At 39.6% G+C, this 22,230-nt stretch overlaps 2 protein-coding genes across 4 annotated transcripts in view; one reads left to right on the forward strand and one right to left on the reverse strand.

The window, feature by feature from the left end:
• LOC113049861 (TNF receptor-associated factor 2-like) overlaps nucleotides 1-19,250 on the reverse strand; it is a 62,028-nt gene extending 42,778 nt beyond the window's left edge. The window contains exon 1 of one of the 2 annotated variants that reach the window (XM_026212550.1): nucleotides 19,167-19,250. Coding sequence is in view for 1 of the 2 variants with exons in the window: in XM_026212548.1 (XP_026068333.1) it covers nucleotides 5,107-5,109 (3 nt within the window). In the remaining variant the exon portion in view is untranslated. Of the gene's footprint in view, nucleotides 1-5,106; nucleotides 5,538-19,166 lie in introns of those variants that run through there. The other variant, XM_026212548.1, reaches the window with a different exon arrangement.
• Nucleotides 19,251-21,740: 2,490 nt separating this feature from the next.
• Nucleotides 21,741-22,230, forward strand: part of coq4 (coenzyme Q4 homolog (S. cerevisiae)) — a 34,850-nt gene continuing 34,360 nt past the window's right edge. For both annotated transcript variants that reach the window (XM_026212554.1, XM_026212555.1), the window contains exon 1: nucleotides 21,741-21,871. In XM_026212554.1, coding sequence (XP_026068339.1) covers nucleotides 21,808-21,871 — 64 coding nt within the window. In that variant the 5' untranslated portion in view covers nucleotides 21,741-21,807. The remainder of the gene's footprint in view (nucleotides 21,872-22,230) is intronic.

Here is a 22,230-nt window from a genome sequence, read left to right on the forward strand (position 1 = left end):
ACAACATGTATGTTAGACCCTATACAATCTAAGCTCCTAAAATAGGTGCTTCCAGAAGTCATAGATCCTCTTCTGACTATTATTAATTCCTCATTGTCATTAGGGTATGTCCCCAAAACCTTCAAACTGGCTGTTATTAAGCCTCTCATCAAAAAAAACACAACTTGACCCCAAATAACTAGTTAATTATAGACCAATCTCGAATCTCCCTTTTCTGTCCAAGATACTAGAAAAGGTGGTATCCTCACAATTATATTCCTTCTAAGAGAAAAATGGTATATGTGAGGATTTCCAGTCAGGATTTCCAGTCAGGATTTAGACCGTATCATAGTACTGAGACTGCTCTCCTTGGAGTTACAAAAGATCTGCTCTTATCATCTGATCGTGGGTGTATCTCTCTATTAGTTTTATTGAATCTTAGTGCTGCGTTTGACACGATTGACCACAACATTCTTCTGCATAGACTTGAACACTTTGTTGGCATCAGTGGAAGTGCATTAGCATTGTTTAAATCGTATTTATGTGACCGCCATCAGTTTGTAGAAGTGAATGAAGATGTATCATATCGATCACAACAGCAGTATGGAGTACCTCAAGGCTCAGTACTAGGGCCGCTACTCTTCATGCTTTATATGTTACCCTTGGGAGATATCATCAGGAAACATGGTGTTAGCTTTCACTGTTATGCTGATGATACTCAGCTCTATATTTCTTTGTGGCCCGGTGAAACACACCAATTTGAAAAACTAATGGAATGCATAGTCGATGTAAAAACTGGATGACGAGTAATTTCTTACTGCTAAATTCTGAAAAAACAGAGGTGTTAATTATAGGACCTAAAAACTCTGCTTGTGATAACCTAGAAACTGTCTAAGATGTGATGGTTGCTCTGTCAATTCTTCATCATCTGTTAGGAACCTAGGTGTGCTATTTGATCGCAATCTTTCCTTAGAAAGCCACATTTCTAGCATTTGTAAAACTGCATTCTTCCATCTCAAAAATATATCTACATTACGGCCTATGCTCTCAATGTCAAATGCAGAAATGTTAATCCATGCATTTGTGACCTCAAGGTTAGTATATTGTAATGCTTTATTGGGTGGTTGTTCTGCACGCTTAGTAAACAAACTACAGCTAGTCCAAAATGCAGCAGCAAGAGTTCTTACTAGAACCAGGAAGTATGACCATATTAGCCCGGTCCTGTCAACACTGCACTGGCTCCCTATCAAACATCATATAGATTTTAAAATATTGCTTATTACTTTTAAAGCCCTGAATGGTTTAGCACCTCAGTATTTGAATGAGCTCCTTCTACATTATAATCCTCTACGTACGCTACGTTCTCAAAACTCTTTTCCTGTTTGGCGCCTAAACTCTGGAATAACCTACCTTACATTGTTCGGGAGGCAGACACACTCTTGCAGTTTAAATCTAGATTAAACACCCATCTCTTTAACCTGGCTTACACATAACATACTAATATGCTTTTAATATCCAAATCCGTTAAAGGATTTTTAGGCTGCATTAATAAGGTAAACCGGAACCAGAAACACTTCTCATAACACCCTATGTACTTGCTACATCATTAGAAGAATGGCATCTACGCTAATGTTTGTCTGTTTCTCTCTTATTCCGAGGTCACTGTAGCCACCAGATCCAGTCTGTATCCAGATCAGAGGGTCACTGCAGTCACCTGGATCCAGTACGTATCCAGACCAGATGGTGGATCAGCACCTAGAAAGGACCTCTACAGCCCTGAAAGACAGCACAGACCAGGACAACTAAAGCCCCAGATACAGATCCCCTGGAAAGATCTTGTCTCAGAGGACCACCAGGACAAGACCACAGGAAACAGATGATTCTTCTGCACAATCTGACTTTGCTGCAGCCTGGAATTGAACTACTGGTTTCGTCTGGTCAGAGGAGAACTGGCCCCCCAACTGAGCCTGGTTTCTCCCAAGGTTTTTTTTCTCCATTCTGTCACCGATGGAGTTTCGGTTCCTTGCCGCTGTCGCCTCTGGCTTGCTTAGTTGGGGTCACTTCATCTACAGCGATATCGTTGACTTGATTGCAAATAAATGCACGGACACTATTTAACGGAAAAGAGATGACATAACTGAATTCAATGATGAACTGCCTTTAACTATCATTTTGCATTATTAACACACTGTTTTCATAATGAATGTTGTTCAGTTGCTTTGACGCAATATATATTTTTTAAAGTGCTATATAAATAAAGGTTACTTGACTTGACTTTCTAGTTCTTTTGCACATTAATCTGTGTAAAACTTTTAACTTGATATATTTTTCTGTATTGCTTTATTGTACTTAAATGTTCAGTTATTTTTGTTATAAAAAGGTTTTTTAACCTGTTATACTGTATTATGACCCCTTTTTGAAACTAAATTTCAATACCATGATAATACCATATACCGTGATAAAAGCATGATCAATTAATCGCAACAGGAAAAATTGATACCGGCATATCCCTAGTCTGGAGCCCTATTTTTACTAGGGATGGGTCACGATTTTCAAATATCTGATTAGTTGATTTATTTAGAGAATATCGAATAGCGATTAATGTCTTAAAAGTTTCCCCCGTTTTCTCAAACACATTGTGAAAAAGAATTGCGTAGCATATAACGGTTACAGTAACTTGGGATGATGTCAAATAAGAGTTATGTGTGGACAACAAACACCCCCGACTGGGTTAGAGGTGTGGCTGAATCCATATTCAGAAAGGCGCGAAAACAAATAACCCGTTCTATGGAGTCACTTAAGGAACATAGTAGCCTGTTACATTACAGAACATAACATTTCACTTCCCACATGAACAGTAAGGAGAGATGACTGATAGGATTATGGCGAACAATTTTCAGATCCTGAACACCACTGGCAAACATCTAATCTTGTAAAATGTGTGCCAAGTACTGCTACTCTGTACTATAAACAGAGTAAGTGTGATTGCAAATCTCAAATGGCTCCCTGATGCCCGCAGTCTATATACAGTATAATTACCCAAGAATATAATTGCAACAGAAGAAACTGAAGAATATTTTTCCTCCCATCTCTTATTTTTTTCCTTTAGAGATTGAAGTTTTTAAAATAGAAATGTCCTAGCCTTATGAGCAGTTGATTTATGCTAATCATTGGACTATTACTGTTATGTGTGCCGTCACTTGTTTATGTTTATTATTTTAATATTTTTCAGCACATTACAATCAATATATGGCTTGAGTTAAGCCTATCTTCTGAATTAAACCATTTATCATACAGATTGAAAGTGTGAATCCGGTCTCTCTCCCTCTCTCTATGTTTATGAGTGTTTGTGCTTGCAGGGGACAGGTACAATTTTTGAAAAATAATACCCAGTGATTTTCAAATATTATTTCAACAATCTTTCGCAGATTGGAGAGCCTCTGCCCATCTTTACTTCTGAGAGACTCTGCCTCTCTAATGGTGCTTTTCCACTGTGTGGTATGACTCGGCTCGGCTCAGTTCAGCACGCCTTGGCTCTGCATGGTTTGCTATTCCAATTCAGTTAAGTATCACTTTATAGTTAATAGGATTATTCCTCTACTGCCTCGACTGAATAACTTTTTCATTCCACATTGCCCCATCAAGCTCTTGCTGGATCCAGTCCTCTGCTAACAATGAGAGAAACGTCTGTACTTTCTCAACAGACAGACAATTTTTGATTTCCAAATAAAGGTGAGCTTGTTCAAAACAGTTACATTCAATCCTTTACTGGCTGTGCTGATTTAAATCTAGTGGTTCTGTTGTGTTTATCACAAGTTCAGTGACGCAGTCAGAGTTTACATGTCATGTTTTGGTAATGGTACGCTTCACTTGGAACCTCAACCGAGCTGGTACTAAAAAAGTACCAGGTACTGTACCCAATGGAAAACCTCCCAAAAGTGAACTGTACTAAGCCGTACCAAGCCATATCGTGGAAAAGCGCCATAAGACATCACTTTTATAGATAATCCTGTTCACTTAATTAGTTGCGAGACGTTCTCCCAGCTGAATCTTTTCAAAATGTATTGCTTTTTCAGCCCTTTGTTGACCATGTGCCAACTTATTTTAGACCTGTAGCAGGCATTAAATTTGAAATGAGCTCATTTAGTGGATAAAGGTGTAAAATTTCACAGTTTAAACATTTGTTCTCTATTTTCTATTGTGAATGAAATTATCTAAAGAAGTCTTTTGTTTTCCTATACATTACAATAGCAAATACCAGATGAACTTGATGAACATCAGGCCGACAAATCCACAACATATGCAAATGACAAAGTGCTCATGAAAACTGTATAAAGATTTATGCCTTGTATAATGTATAATTTAGTGGTAATCACAGAACCAGATTTACTGACTAGATGCGTGTGATCATATCGTTAGATTATTTCCAATATTACAATGCACCCGCGCTACAAACCTGAATAGTGAAATGTGTCGTGGACACACTCTGAACTCGCTGAAACACGACAAATAAACCCAAATAATTCACAATTATTTTTTTATTAAGGAATTATTCTCTTTATAATATTATGTTTATGACATTGCCAATTATAGTTATTATAGCTGCGTGTGCTGGAGCTGAACACCGTTAAACTGAAGTGCTGCCAGCTTATTCAGCACAGGGAAATGCATCATATAAGTGCTGGGCGATATGGTCATTTTTCAGATCGTTGTGTCGTCAGCCCGTGAGATTGACGGTTCAAAATACTATCGTATATGGGTGGAGCAAGAGAGAGAGACTCTTTGTTCTTGTCATAGCATCACTATTTGGTGTTTTAAACCGTGCAGGTGCACGAGAGAGAGCCTATGGAATCACAAATAATAATAAAAAAAATATAAGCGTTACTTTATCAGTATATTTTTAAATATATATATATATATATATATATTTAAAAATATACTGATAAAGTAACGCTAAATATAAAAATACTGTATTTAAAACAGCTAGTTCATATATTGTCAGACTCAACTGTCATATCGCGTGTCCTGTGACAAATTTGCCCGAATCTGAGCACAGAAGTTATCTGTCACATCCCCGGGCTAATCGGTCTGTTTTTCCCTATAGTGTGTGTGGTTGTTTAAACTTACCATGTGCTTCTGTGTCACCGTTGTGCCCGTCTCCGCACTCTTGTTTTATTATCTTGTTATTGGTCATCACCTGCTCTGCATCATGTGCTCATGTGTGCTTGTCTGTCAGATCGTCATGTTGTTCTCGTTCATGTCTTAGCTCTGTCCACATCTCTCATTTAGCCTGCACAGAGATTGTGCCCGTTTTGTTTTTCATCCTTTAGTTTAGTTTTTTCCCTCTTCCTCCTGCTTTCAGGCAGTGCTAATCTTCAGCCCTCCTGTGCTTGCAATCACCGATTGCTGTCACTCTTCTTCTTCGCCGCACAGCGCCACCAGTTCCCCGCCTCCCTGTCAGTTTATCTGGGCATTGCATTAGTGGATTTCCAAGTGGAATATGTCCAGGAGGCTCTTTTGGATCTGCTCCAGACTGCCCTGTTCCTGGATAGCTTTTGTTTGTTTATTTGTATTTTTTCTGTCCTTTGAAATTAAAGCCTATCTAATAAACTGACCTTTTTGCAGATCCCAGTAGGGCATTCTCTTGGGCCAGCATGCCTCCCAGATAACATCCACGTCCCGGGAGGTTGAGTTCCTTAATGCCTAGTTGTCGGAGCTGACTTCCCAGCTCCAGGAACTTCGAAGACAGACATCTGCCAGATCGGAGGACCCCACTAGCCTTTCCTCTACCAGTCATGACCCTGAGCCTCATGCCAACAACCCACCTCCCCATGATGGGAACCCTAACTCCTGCAGAGCCTTCCTGTCTCAGAGACTAAGGTGGCTTATGTTTTAACCCTCCTCACATGCAGGACCTGTGACTGGGGAACTTCAGCGTGGGAGGCCCAGGCACCCTTTTGTGCTTCTTTTGAGGACTTTCAACGGGAGATGGTCAAGTTATTCGATCGTTCTGCTCGGGGTGATGAAGCAGCAGCCCAGCTGTCACAGCTACGGCAAGGAGGCCATTCAGTGACTGAGTTTGCCATTGAATTCAAGACCTTAGCAGTGGCCTGTGACTGGAATGAGGGGTCTTGCAGAGCTGTGTTCCGTGCTGGACTAGATGAGGAGATCCAAGACAAGATCGCCACCCAGGAGCTTCCACGGAGCTTTTTGATGATCTGGTCGACTTGGCTCTCCGTGTAGAGCCGCCTTCGCCTTCGTCACCAACAACTGACTGCTCGCATTTCTTGGAGGGTGGGAGAAATGACCAGCGACTCCACCCCGGTCCTGCCTCTGCCATCTCCTGCTGACCCTGAACCTGTGCAGGTGGGAGGTGGGACATCTGCGTCTCACTCCTCAGCAGAAGCAAGAGAGAATCACCCAGGGCTTATGTTTCTACTGTGGGAGGGCCGGACACTTCGTCGGAAAATGCCCGCTAAAAGCCAGGGCCCATCAGTTGCCAGGGGGATTCTGGTGGGCACATTTCCTCTTAATTTCCCCCACTCTTCCCGCACACTTCTTCCCGTGGGTGTCCAGTTTGGAGGTTCCAGTCACTCCTGTTCGGCCCTGGTGGATTCTGGGGCTGGTGGTAGTTTCATGGACACGGCACTGGCCAAGCAGTGGGGAATTCCTGCAGTTCCCCTCTCTACTCCTATCTCTGTTCGGTCTCTTGATGATTCCCCTATCACCACCATCACTCACCTCACCCTTCCTGTAAGTCTTATCGTCTCGGGCAATCACCATGAGATAACCAAGCTGTACCTTCTTGACTCGCCGAGTGCCTCAGTGGTTCTGGGACACCTGTGGTTGGTGCAGCACGGCCCTCATGTGGATTGGGCCAGAAATTCAGTTTTGTCTTGGAAGCAGTCTTGCCTTGGGTTCTGCCTCTTTTCCTGGTGCTGTGTTTCCTGTTGTGCAGGTGGATGATGCTGATCTCTCCGGGGTGCCGGCGGAGTACTGCGATCTGCAGCAGGTCTTCAGCAAGTCCCGGGCTGTGTCCCTGCCTCCTCACCGGCCTTATGATTGTGCCATCAACCTCCTCCCAGGCACTTCTCCGCCCAGGGGTCGGTTATATTTCCTGTCTGGTCCAGAAAGAGACAAATATATTTGCGAGTCCCTCCGTCCCTCCTCGTCTCCTGCTGGCGCAGGATTTTTCTTTAAGAAGGATGGTTCCTTGCACCCTTGTATTGATGACAGAGGTTTGAATGACATTACCATTAAGAATAGGTACCCCCTCCCCTTAATGTCATCTGCCTTTGAACTTTTGCAGGGATCCAAAGTCTTCAGTAAGTTGGACCTCCGTAATTCTTATTACCTGGTTCGGATTTGAGAGGGGGATGAGTGGAAGACAGCATTCATCACTCCTTCGGGACATTATGAGTACCGGGTGCTACCCTTTGGCCTGACAAATGCCCCAGCTATCTTCCAGGCCCTGGTTAATGACGTGTTGCGAGACATGGTTAATAAGTTTGTCTTTGTGTACCTTGATGACATTCTTATTTTTTTCTCCTTCACTTCAGGTACACACCCAACACGTGCGCCAGGTGCTACAACGGATGCTGGAGAACCAGCTATATGTTAAAGCAGAGAAGTGCATTTCCACTCCAAGTCAGTTCCCTTCCTGGGCTATATCATTTCGGTGGAGGGAATCAAAGCAGATCCCACTAAGGTAAGGGCCGTAGCCGAGTGTCCACCCCCAGACTCACGCAAGGCACTGCAGCAGTTTCTAGGATTTGCCAACTTCTACAGGCGCTTCATCAGAAACTTTCATCAGGTTGCTGCACCCTTGACAGCTCTTACCTCCACTAAGGTACCGTTTAGGTGGAATTTGAAGGCCCAAATGACCTAACTTAATGACCTAAAGTCCTGTTTCATTTCTGCTCCTGTTCTTTCGTTTCCAGACCCTGAACATCAGTTTATTGTGGAGGTGGATGCCTACTACTCTCACCGCCTAAGCCCAGCAGAACGGAATTATGACGTATGGAACCGGGAGCTGTTGGCGGTCAAACTGGGCTTGGGTGAGTGGCGTCACTGGTTGAAGGGGTCAGCACAGCCCTTCTTGGTTTGGATGGACCATAAGAATTTGGAATACGTCCGTTCGGCCAAGAGGGTGAGTTCACGCCAGGCCCGATGGGCACTCTTCTTTGGCCGGTTCATCTTCTCTATCTCGTATCACCCAGGCTCCAAAAATGTAAAACCTGATGCCCTCTCCCGTCTTTACAGGGATACTAAGAGAGCCGATGCATCAACTGAAACCATTATTCCTAGAGAAATTGTGGTGGGGTCCCTCTCCTGGGATGTGGAGAGAAGAGTGCTGGAGGCCATACGAGAGAGAGAGGTGCCAAGGGGGTGCCCAGAGGGTAGACTTTTCATGCCGGCTGTGCTGTGCCCTGAAGTCCTCCAGTGGGGACATTCATCAAGTTAGTCTGTCATCTTGGGGTTTGGAGATCTCTGGCTGCCATCCGCCAGCGATTTTGGTGGCCATCCATGGCCCAGGACATCAGGCAGTTTGTGTTTACCTGCCCAATTTGCGCCCAGAACAAGAGTTTTAATCAGCCTCCTGTTGGTCTGCTACACCCCTTACCCATCCCCTCCTGCCCCTGGTCAAACATAGCCCTTGACTTTGTCACTGGCCTTCCAGCATCGAGGGGTAACACTGTAGTATTGACCGTGGTTGATCGCTTCTCTAAGGCAGCCCATTTCATCCCCCTTCCCAAACTACCTTCACCTAAGGAGACAGCTCAAGTGGTGGTTGACCACATCTTCCGGATTCATGACCTACCGGTGGACGTGGTTTCTTATAGGGGGCCACAGTTTGTTTCCCGGTTCTGGAAGGAGTTCTGTCGGCAGATTGGGGCCTCTACGAGTCTGTCGTCAGGTTTTCACCCTCAGACCAATGGGCAGTCAGAGCGGGCAAACCAGGTTCTGGAACAAGCTCTCCACTGCCTGACGTCCCATAATCCGAGTTCTTGGAGCCAACAGTTATCCTGGATTGAATATGCCCATAACTCCTTGCCAGTGGTGGCCACCTGGAGGAGGGCTGAGGAAACCTTGGCTAGGGAGTGTTCAAACGAACCAAAGCAGCAGCTGACCGTCACCGTATTCCTGCTTCCCGCTACGTATGTGGTCAGAGAGTATGGCTGTCAACCAAGGACCTTCCTCTCCGGGTGGCTTCTCGCAAGTTAGCCCCCAGGTTCATGGGGCCATATCAGATCACCAAGGTATTGAGTCCGGTGGCGGTAAAGCTCAAGTTATCTCCCATACTTGGTCGGGTACACCAAGTCTTTCATGTTTCTCGGGTCAAACCTGTGTTTCATTCTCGCCTTAAAGGGTTAGTTCACCCAGATAGCAAATTTATGTAATTAATAACTTACCCTTCATGTTGTTTCAAACCTGTAAAACCTCCGTTTATCTTTGGAACACAGTTTAAGATATTTTAGATTTAGTCCGAGAGCTCTCAGTCCCTTCATTGAAGCTGTGTGTACGGTATACTGTCCATGTCCAGAAAGGTAAGAAAAACATCATCAAAGTAGTCCATGTGACATCAGAGGGTCAGTTAGAATTTTTTGAAGCATCGAAAATACATTTTGGTCCAAAAATAGCAAAAACGACGACTTTATTCAGCATTGTCTTCTCTTCCGTGTCTGATGTGAGAGAGAGAGTTCAAAACAAAACAGCTGGATATCTGGTTCGCGAACGAATAATTCAGTTGACCAAATTGAACTGAATCGTTTTAAACGGTTCGCATCTCTAATACGCATTAATCCACAAATGACTTAAAGCTGCGGTAGGGAACTTTTGACGCTCTAGCGGTTAATAAACAGAACTGCTTGCGTCTTGCAAAGGAACATCGTAGCCGGAACTACTTCTCTCTGTTTATGTCTATGAAGAATCACAAAGGTACTGGGTTACTCCACCGCGGTATCCCTGAAGCAATCTAAAATAGTCAGAATATAAACACTTATTATAGGTGCACCCTAGTGATTCAGGACAAGCCAAAAACGGTTTGGAAAATGGATTAATGGTGTACTCGCTTATTATATACATTTTTCTACATTTAGAACACAAACAAAGTTACGGACCGCAGCTCTGATTGGTTATTTTTTACCGGGAGCGATGGAGTTTCTGCAAATGGCAATAGGACCACTGGGAGGAGCCAGAGGAGCTTGACGAGTTAATCTCTTTCTTGAAGAGCGCATTGCCGTGTACCAGCCATTAAATGTGTGGGACACCAACTCCTCGTTTTCTCTTTCATTTCATGGATTTAATGAGTTATCCGAGTCAAAGTGGACAACTTCACTGAATACAGACTCTAATCCTCCTGCACTTGCACGTGCGTGTGGTGTGTGTGAGAAATGCGGTGCTGAAGTGAAATAGCTGGGCAGCTTGATAGCAGAACTATAATAAGCCTTCTAATAAAAATAAAAATAATAGTTAATATTATTATTATAATCTAATACAATAATAGGAAAATTAGCCTAATATCATCCTGATTATCGTCAGAGAAATCTGCTTATGTTGATATCTCTGACTTTCGTCGATACACGATACTATCGTTTATCGGCACAACCCTACATCACATATTCAGATTAGTCTTGTCACGGTACCAAAATTTCAGTATTCGGTACCGATACCAGTGAAAAGTTATTGGTACCAATTTCGGTACCAAAGCAAAACACAAAAATATGCTAATATAAAAAAATTACTTTTTATCACTAAAAACAAAACCAATGCCATTCTTTATACTTATTTACAATTGTGTTTAAAGTTTTACTACAAGTAATATAATTATGAAAAACAGTAAACAAGTTAAATTTTTCTTAAAAAAAACGTTATTTTTTTTTAAGAAATAAATCACAATATTTCTTCCATGTTTTAATTTTAATAGCAAATCCCCTTTATTTACCAAAAATAAAATGTGTTTAAATTTCATAAATTAAAAGACAAATTACATTTGGATGAAACTTGTTTACTGTTTTTCATAATTATATAACTTGAAGAAAAAACTTTAAACACAATTGTAAATAAGTATAAAGAATGACATTGGTTTTATTTTTTGTGCTAAAAAGTAAAAAAAAAAAAAAAATTAATTCGCATATTTTTGTGTTTTGCTTTGGTACCGAAATTGGTACCCAGAACCGTGGATTTTCACTGGTATCGGTACCGAATACTGAAATTTCGGTACGGTGACAACACTAGTGGTCGATATATCATGCATCCCTATACATCATGGTAACTGCATTTTTTTTGCAGTTATTAATATAAATGTTGGTTAAATTAATAATTAAAAAAATTAGGCTACCGTATTTTCCGGACTATAAGTCACACTTTTTTTCATAGTTTGGCTGGTCCTGCGACTTAAAGTCAGGTGCGACTTGTTTATCAAAATTAATTTGACATAACATGAACCAAGAGAAATAAACCAAGAGAAAACATTACCGTCTACAGCCACGAGAGGACGCTCAATGCTGCTCAGTGCTCCTGTAGCCTTCCACTGAGCAGCATGACGCACCATAAGTGAGCACAGGACTGCGCTGAAGCCATCTAGAGTGGATTCAATCATTTTCCTCCACAAAAACGTGTAGGCTTAGCCTAATCTCTGTGAGTTAAGGTTTTTCAAATGATAACTAAATATTCTTTGAGTCTTAAATGCATAATGTGGACAGAGTATTTACGCTAATGTTGGCATTATTCTTTTATTAAATGTCCTGCAGAGCCTTTATCTTAATTTCGTTATTGCCAAATACCCATCTTAATTTAAAATGTATCTTAATTTAATTTGTTAAAAAATACTAGTTTTTATTGGTGCAATGGTCATTCTATAGGCTAAATGAGCCTAGGCCTATTTAGAGTGCTGAGATGTTAAGATGTTACAGAGGACTTATTTTATTTCTTTATTCCAACTTCCAAGTGGTCTAGTCTACCGCATTTTCCACACTATAAGGCACACCTTCAATGAATGGCCTATTTTAGAACTGTTTTCATATATAGGGCACACTGGATTATAAGGCGCATAGAATAGAAGATACTGCAGTCAAATATTTGACTGGGTTTGCGTTATGCATCCACTCGATGGAGCTGTGCTAAAGGGAATGTCAACATTTTGACAGATCGCCTTGATCCATATATAAGGTGCTCCGGATTATAAGGCGCACTGTCGTTTTTTGAGAAAATTAAAGGCTTTTAAGTGTGCCTTATAGTGCGCAAAATATGGTACTTTAGTAATGAATAAATTATGTTAAAACATGTATAAATGACCCAAAAAGGCAAAAGAGCTGCATGTGTGCGCACGTGTGCGTTAGTTCTTTTAAAAAGCTGTCAATCAAAATGTACTTGTCGGGCTCGGGTCCTGTCGGGCCTAACTTTTATGGCCCGATTACAGCTCTAGTCCCCAGAGTGTGTACTGTATATGAAGTTTTATCTCAAAATACCCCACAGATAATTTTTTATAGATTGTTGAAATTGCCAGTTTTAGAGTATGGAAGATATTTGTGTTTGTCCCCTTTAAATGAAAATGAGCTGCTGCTCCAGCGGTAGCACTCACAACAGATACGGAAGAGAAGACAATGCTGAATAAAGTCATAATTTTTTTTTATTTTTGGAATGTATTTTCGATGCTTCAACAAATTCTAACTGACCCTATGATGTCACATGGACTACTTTGAAGATGTTTTTATTACATGGACATTGGAGTTTACCGTACATACATTTTCAATGGAGGGACACAAAGCTCTCGAACTAAATCTAAAATATCTTAAACTGTGTTCCGAAGATGAACGGAGGTCTTACGGATTTGGAACGACATGAGGGTGAGTCATTAATGACATGATTTTCACTTTTGGCTGAACTAAACTTTTAAAGTTCTGCATAATTAAGGGCTCAGCCACTTGAGTGACAGGTGGATTGCCGCTGCTGTCGCCGCCATTGAGCTAGGTGGGTGTAGTTTCAGCAACCAGCTCCCACCTTTTGCTCATTTTCAATTATCCGGAAGTGACGCTTGGTGACACACTGTCAAGATGGCGACGGCCATCTTCCGCCCACTTTTGGCTTCAAAAACTCTTTTAGGAAACCAATTGGTGACGTCACGGACACTAAGTCCATGTTTTTTATATAGTTTATGATCCCAGCACATGACACTTTTAATGGCTCTTTGATGTTGACATTGTACCTCCAGCAGTTGTCATAGTAGTGAGAAACCTGTAACTGCTAGTGTGAAGAGACAAGAGACAGTGAAAAAAGTGAAAGTGACATGACATATAGCCAAGTATGGTGACCCATACTCGGAATTCGTACTCTGCATTGTACCCATCCAAAGTGTACACACACAGCAGTGAACACACACACATCTTGTGAACTCACACCCAGAGCAGTGGGCTGCCATTTATGCTTCAGCACCCAGGGAGCAGTTGGGGGTTCGGTGCCCTGTTCAAGGAAACGTCCGTTGTGGTAATGAGGGTGGAGAGAGCGCTATACATTCACTCCCTGACCTACAATTCCTGTTTATGAATTATTGGGATTATAAAACAATGAGTAGAATAATTTTTACCATTATAAGCTGTTTTCACACACTGTACTGTGTACAAACATTTGTAAAAGGGATTTTTGCATTCTGTGGCACCTTTAAAGACATTAAGATGATGCGTGGCAAGCTCTAAATTTCAATACAATACAACAATATAGTAACAGGTTTGTATTGTAATATTCATTGTAAATCCCAATCATTTTCAGAAACTAATACCAGATATATATTCATGTTTAATAATTCCTGCGTAATTACATACTAGGGCTGTCACTTTTAAATTGAAAATCGATTGCACAATCGATCGGACCAACCAAAAGAAGTTTCGAAAATGAAAATAGGGAATCGATTTTAACCAAATATGTGCACTATTAATTTTAAAATAATTAAACAATAAAAAAATATACATGTAACAAAACTCACAAACAAGCAGAAAAAGAAAATAAAGAAATCCAAAAGTGCAGTATGCCTTGCGAAAGCTAGACAGAAAACACCAGCAATTTTACACACCTTTGAGACCCAGTGATGTCTAAAGCAACCTCTTATGCTGCGTTCACACCAAACACGAATAGAGCGCCTGGCGCGAATGATTTCAATGTTCAAGTCAATGTAAAGAAGCGTTTACGCGTGTCTGGGGGTCTCGCAGCACGGTAGATGCGAATTCGCCTCATTTGCACATCTAATTACAGGAGATTCTGAGTTATGAAAAGGACCATTGCAAGCTGACAGCGACCGGCTTTTGTGGTGGAAAATTGGCAGTAATACCCCCACCTTGCACAGCTGTACCTGAGCGTCCCTGGGACATTAGTGTGGTCGGAGCGCGTCTTCTCAACAGCTGGACATATAGTGAATAAACCCCAAAAATGAAAATGCTCTGGACCCCGAAAATGTTGATCGACTTGTTTTCCTGTCCAATAAATTTGTAACTTTTTGCGCATTTCAATATGCCTGCCTAGTGCCGTCTAGCCTAAGTGTCAGTTACGTTCAATAAAAAAACACACTTTTTTGAATAGTTGTTTGAAATGGATTGAATCATTATGTAAAATAATCTTGGAGATTTTTTAATTGCCTAAATCATAAATGCAGCCGGGTTGAAGCCTGCAGTGATGTTTTTCTTGTGTTATGGCAGCCGTCCTTTTTTTTTTGATATGGAAAATCGATTTTACAATCGATTCAACGAATACTTATGTCTTAAAAATCGAAAAAGATTTTTTCACAAAAGTGACAGCCCTATTACATACTACATAAATATATTACTACATAATATACTACATAAATGTGTTGGATCAGTCAGTCTATCGGACTGTGTCGGCAGTGCGCAGCTCAGCTGACAATCCCACCTTAGTCTCAGCCTTACACATCATGCCCATGGCTAAACATCTGATCCATATGGGTCACAAAACTGGAAATACTTCGGGAGTGCTGAAGTCGTCATCAGATTGGATGAATTCTACAGGATTTCTGGGAGACATGTGTGTCGCGTTCTTTAATGTTCTGTCCGGAAACAAAGATGCCTTGACACCAAACCTCCTCACGTAAGAAAAAAGCCTTAGTGTTTACAACTGTGACAACAATCAGGATCTACTAAATACAGATGTTTCACAAGTATGTGAAATATTTAAAGTTTGCGGCATAGAATCTTTCAAATATATGTCAGAGAGTTTTCCATACCAGTCTGTTAATGTGGTGACATTTCCACACCCCGACATGTGATGCTGAACAAAACAAACTATGATTGGTTGTTTGACATGTCGGTCAAATGGCCTCATGGGCAAGCCTTGGCCAATGAAAGCTGCCATGAATTCCAGACCTTCAGCCGTCACTCTAAAGGTCTGGCTACGCGAGATTACCGGGTGGCAGGGTTTCATATTTTATTGAATTGTGGTGTTTAAAGACTCCATTTGTCCATTCATTATTTCTAAAGAAACACGAAAATGTATAAATTGCCCCATTACCATGTATCTCAGGTTGTGGCCCGTAGAAGCAGTTCTTGTAAAAAAAAAATAGGCTAACGATTGTGTCATAACCTGGGACTCTCTGTCGCACAGTAGAGAAATTACCGTATGAACAGGAGGAAAAGCTTGCAGGCAATCTTTTATGGTCTATGAGGTAATCGGGGAGACGTGGAGGCATGAAGTCAAGAGAGAAGCCCATAGAGAGTCCATAAGAGCAACAGGACAAAATTATTCAACAACGTCTGCAAGATTCGGTGGGTGATTCAGATTTCTCTTGGCACAGTGATCAGAAGACTTACAGGTTGCTGACGTGACATTTACGTCATCAAGCTCAGTTTGAGTCTGCGCAGTACGCTAAACCCCCCGGAAGTGTGTGCTTGTAATTGACTTCACTTGTCTCCGCTGAATCCAATGGGGTCGCTGTGTCCATTTCTTTTACTGTCTATGGAGATTACACCCACCTAAACAATCAATATAGTGCATATCCTGTCTGAAAAGACCATAAACATTGCAGTTAACATCTTAAGTAAAAATAAATTTACATCCACTACAATCCTGTGTGACTGATACATTTCAAATCAGGTGATTTTAAATCAGTATTTTGGCTGTCAGTCAATGGTGCTCTTTGCCAGTAGGAAATATTAACATGCCCGCTAGAACACTTCCGGTGGCTTTACCAATGAATGGCAGTTTAGAACACGATGAGCGATCCAGTCATATATATAGGCCTAGATCAGTGGTCGTAATATAGTTATAGGCAGTGAAGAAGTAAAACATAAACTTGGGGGGTCCCTCTGATATTTTTATTTGAGTAAAAATTATAAATGACAAATGTGATTAAATTCATGCAATGGAAATGGTAATTATTCACAATAATTTATATTTAGTTTGTTTATGGGTTAGCTGTTACGTCACTTTAAATTTTAAACATCCCGCTCCAAGTCTAAAGACCACTAAGCCAAGACATCATTGACATGACTGCTTGATTGGCGCAGCACCGGTGAAGCTAACTTCAGCTAAAAATGGAGAATAATAAACCTCCACTCGCAGTCAGGAAGTTTCTTTCTTACTGACTTTTTTGAGGGGTCATTTTCACTCTCTGTATATTCTAAGATGCTATGAGTAACAGTTTTTTAGTAATTATAAAGGGAGTGCTTGTTGTTAGGTTTCTGTGCTATATATAATCTATTCAGAATTGTATAAAACTTGTTTTTTCATTCTGCTAAGATCAACGGCCACATACACGCTGCAAAGTTTCGGGAACTATATCGGCATATACATGCGGGAATCATTCTTGAAATAGCTATGATTGATATATTGATTGTCATAGCTAGTTCCTGAATAAAGACATTTGGACTGAAATGGTTGAATAGTCTGCTGACAGACTCACTCATAAGAGACCCTTGCCACCATCTACTGGACGTAAACTATGTAAACTGCACGGAAATCTTGAAAAAAAAAAAAAAAAAAAAACACAACACTAGCACACAGCCAGTGTGACAGCCAGTCTTGTTAAATTTTATATTTTTAATATCTAATAAACTGGTTTAGTCTATTATGTAATAAATTAGTTTCTTGCATTTAAACAAGCCTTTTGGAACAAACATTATCACAAAGTATCAGTCATCCAGCTATTTTTAGAGGAAATAATAAATACTATATTGGTTAATAATGCTAGAATTATTCTGTTGGATGCACACTTCTGTTCAAAAATCATTTCTGTTCACCAACCAAGATTTGCTCCAAAATACAGTAAAACAGTAATATCATGATATATTATTACAATTAAAAATAATAATAATACAATAGTAAACAATTTTTAGCATCATTCCTCCAGTCAGTGTCACATGATCTTTAGAAATCATTCTAATAGGCTGATTTGGTGCCCAAGAAACATTTATTAATATTATCAATGTTGAAAACAGTTGTGTATATATATATATATATATATATATATATATATATATATATATTTTTTTTTTTGTTTTTTTTTTTTTTCAGGATTCTGTGATTAATAGAACATTCAAAAGAACAACACTTATCTGAAATAGATATAATTTGTAACATTGTACACTACCGTTCAAAAATTTGTGATTTGTAAGAATTAAAATGATTTATTTTTGGGTGGAAAGAAATTAAATAAATTAATACTTTCATTCAGAAAGGATGCATTAAATTGATAAAAAGTGACAGTAAAGTTATTTGACAAAGTCGTGGCCTAATGGTTAGAGATTCGGATTCATAATCCAAAGGTTGTGAGTTTGAGTCTCCTCCCTCAATACCACAACTGAGGTTCCCTTGAGCAAGGCACTGAACCCACAACTGCTCCCTGGGTGCCGCAGCAATTTTTTTTGATGTTTTACGGATCTTCAAGTGCCTCATATGTAGTCCCCAGGTATATTTGATATAGTTGCCTTTTTGGGTCTGCTGATTTGTCACCGTCAAATCCAGTTATTCTTTATCAACACAGGAGCCTGTTTTTGACAAATATATAGTTATGCATATTATGCTTAAATATATTGTCAACTGTATATTGCAAGACTAACCCCCCATCCCCACCAAGAAAAAAAAAAAGTTTTATGGTGGGGACCCCCCCATAAGACTTCCTTCAATTCAATAGTTTAATTCAATGGTTATAGTTTATTATAATATAATATAATATAAATCTTATTTAACTATTCATTTTAATACGAAACACAAACTCATTCTTAATTCTTAATAGGGGGGAAGTCGTGGCCTAATGGCTAGAGGGTTGGACTCCCAATCGAAGGGTTGTGAGTTCTAGTCTCAGGCCGGACGGAATTGTGGGTGGGGGGTGCATGAACAGCTCTCTCTCCACCTTCAATACCACGACTTAGGTGCCCAAGGCATCGAACCCCCAACTGCTCCCCGGGCGCCGCAGCATAAATGGCTGCCCACTGCTCCGGGTGTGTGCTCACAGTGTGTGTGTTCACTGCTCGGATGGGTTAAATGCAGAGCACAAATTCTGAGTATGGGTCACCATACTTGGCTGAATGTCACTTCACTTTCATCTATTAGTCCATTTGTTGAGGTAAAGTAAAACCGTTTCCCATAATCATTTTATAAAGTGCATTATTTAGAAAGTGTTGTTTTCACCTATTACGATTTGCTTTTAGTCAATAAAGTATGATGTAGGAAGTATGATCAGCTCTGTTTTAAGCCGCAACATATCAACTGACAGACTTTTTCAACGTGTTCAAACTTAAATTACCCACAACTTCATTAAATTAAGTTGTTTAATTATCATCTTAATAAAAAACACAAAACTCCGTGTTTGTTTAAAGTCTATCTAGTCTAGGCCTTAAGGTTGCGTGTTCACCTTGGTGCTGACAAAATATGTTGCTGAGTTACAGCCACTAACACATTCAACTTTATTAATTATGAACCAAGAAATTACGATATAGGAAATAACTGTCTTTATAGCTACCACAACAGAAATCTAAACCGATTTTTTTTTTTTTTTTTAAATCAGTCTGCAGCTGAGAGCTAATGTATCTTTTTTCCTGACTCACAGTGAGAGTAAAAATGGCAACTCACTCGAGCACCCTCATACTATGCGTACATTGCCCAACTACAGGCAATATGTTGCAAATTCCAAACACTACGGTCAACGTTAATCTCAAGCAATTATAAAGAGTCTAAAAGTTACTCACCAAATAACTTCCAAAAATACTGTGGGATACTTCCAAAAAAATAATCGTCAGAGGTTGCGTCAGTACGTGTCATCGTACACGTCAGCATAGATAACGACAATATGGCAAGCCAACTTAACATTTTAACAATTTACATTTTCTATTATCAGTGATTTATGGGTGCTATTTATGCTCCCAGGCACCTCTCTGTGTTTAACAGAGTTCGTCAAATAATTTCTCCTCTATCATCCATATTGATATGAATGCATTCCGTGTAGAGTTCAAATAGGTTTACATTTTGTGGTCTGCACTGATGATCCACTCCATACTATTATGTTTCAGGACCGGAGAAGACTGTGTGTGCTATTGCAGTTTGAGTGACATTGTGAAACCACTTAATTTGCCACAATTGAAAGAATATTTACACTGTCTACATCGTTCCCTATCCCCTATGTAGTGCACTGTGTGCCATTCACTATACATAAAATACAAATTGCATAAATAAGTGACTGATTTCAGCAAAAGTTTCAGCAGCTATTTATAGTGTAGGGGGTGTGACACTTTGGATTCTAGACAACATTTGACCGGACAAAAAAAAACAGATGAGAAGCTGAAGTGCAGTGTACTTTCATCAAAATCATTGATTCATATTGGTGAAAGTGAGAGAATGTATGTTTTAAATGCTTATATCTTCTAAGTGCAAATGATTTGTAGTTGTTTCAAAATCAGAATCATCTTTAAAGGGCTAGTTCACCCAAAAATGAAAATTAGTCCATAAAATACTCCCATTGAAGTCATCCAGGTAACTCCAACTCCCGCGGAGTTGCATCAAACATCTTGAAAGACCATTTTTAAAATAACTCCAACTGAATTCACCTGAAAGAAGAAAGTCATATATACTTACGATGACTTCAGGGTGAGGAATTTATGGCATAATTTAATTTTTTGGACGAACTAACCTTTCAATGCAAAGTACTGTGGGTGTACATGCACAAGGAATTTTTGGGGAAGTGTGAAAGTGGGGCATTGTAGGCATTCATAGTTGAAGTTGTTATTAGTGTAAATTAGTGCAAGATGTGCTAAATGTGCCAGTTCAAATGCTCACAGTTTGAATTAAGTTAATGTCATGTTTACTGGCCATGGGGGCGAATAAGAAATCACAATGGACTATTGGAATTTTTGTTGAGGGCAAAAAAAAAAAAAAAACTATGTTTTTGTGGCTGGAGGTTCTGGAGCTGTATTTATCAAGCCCTTTGAGAATTACTCACAAGAACACTGCTAATAATTTACTTAAGCGTGAAAAATAGATATAAATAAGGCACATCAAAAAAAATGTATAAAGCACATAATCAGTATCTGAGATTATCTCTGTCATAGTTTGTATGTTGTTGCTCCAGCTGCGATGGCGTGGAAAAATACATTTCGTGTGTCGTCGTTGTGACTGGTTAGGACAACTTTTTAATTTAATTTAATTTAATTTATTAATTTTTTTGATTAATATAGAAAAGATACTCCTTACCACGTTTTGCGGTGTTGTGTTGCATGTAGTTCGGACACAGTGTAAGGAGAACATAGACAAGTACCTGTACTAATACTACTGAAATATCAACAAAACTGTTAGAAAGCCTCTTCTCCAGTTAGATTTGAGAATCAGAATTGTATATATCCCAATAAGCTTAAATATATAGCTAAATAAATAAATTAAAAGTAATCGTGACACTAAACAACTCAAAATCACTGGAAGGAAAATTGTTAAGTTCTTTCCATCGATCAACTTGTTACTTTCACATTTAAAATATTTGATGAGGTTAACTTATCCTAGGGATGGCTGACGTGAAACTGTCAAGATCCTGAAGCGTAGACGTTTTGAAACACTGCTCCGAAGTGTGATTTTAAACACCCATGTCACATGACTAAGGTTGATTCACAGCACCGGAGCGTTTCACAAGTGTTTCAAAACCTGGATCTGCTTTTGATCAACAAGGTTGGGCAAAAAAAAACACACACAATCACACATTTGTCTTAACCTAACTCCAGCAAAGTATAAAAGTGGAGTAAATGCAGCAGAACAATTAATATATTTAAATAAAAATCTTTATAATATGTAGCAAATGCCAGTTGTGGCTTGATGTCTTTTATTAATGTTTATTTTTTCATGACAAAAATAACAAATTCACAATGAGATAATTCAGTTGTCAGAGAGATGTTACAACAGATTATAAGAACATAACAACAAAAACAACTTTCAAATATTTATTATAATCATATACATGCGGTATTCAAACTTAATGGGACAGGTTCTGACATAATGCAAGGTGTGCACACTAACCACCCCTTACGAAAAATAACCATGGTTTTATTATAGTAAAACTGTAGTAACCCATGGTTTTTTGGTGTGTTGACCACCATTTGTATAACTACAGATTTACTACAAATACCATGGTTAAACTATGGTTAATATAGCAAAACCATGGTTATTTTGTGGTTACCATGGTTTAACTATAGTAACCATGTTTTTTTGGTTTTATTTGTAGTAAAACCATGGTTAATTTATCCTCCCCCTCGCCGGCGGCGATGTGAACGCACGGTTAGGCTAAACGTTAAACGGCTTGCCATACATGCTGTGTCATCTACCCCACGTGCAGTCCCCTGTAATTCCATTATGCGTGGTCTGTCTAGTTTTTTAAAAACCTCTCGCGGATATTATTGTCGACGTTCATATGGAGGTATTTTTACATGTTTTTTTTTTTTTAGAGTTTAAATAGTTCCATAGGTAATATGCTCAATTGCATAGTATACGCGGATTTGACAGCAAAAAATGTATGACCTTGCTAGTAGCTTATTAGCTAACCAGTAATGTAACTGTGAAAGCGTTTATGTTGATCTGTCATCTAGCACAACGTACTACAACTACAGAATATGCTAGGGGTTGCTTAATATTGCATGTCAAACGACAGCTTTAATGGACATTTCACCGATTATCAGCTGCTGACAGCACCAAATAATTCATTTTAATTACAGCATGTAACTCTTACGACCACATTCCAGCTCGTTAAATAACAGTTCATTATTTAGTACAGTAATT

Source organism: Carassius auratus, chromosome 30 (assembly GCF_003368295.1).
Source record: "Carassius auratus strain Wakin chromosome 30, ASM336829v1, whole genome shotgun sequence".
Taxonomy (NCBI): Eukaryota; Metazoa; Chordata; class Actinopteri; order Cypriniformes; family Cyprinidae; genus Carassius; species Carassius auratus.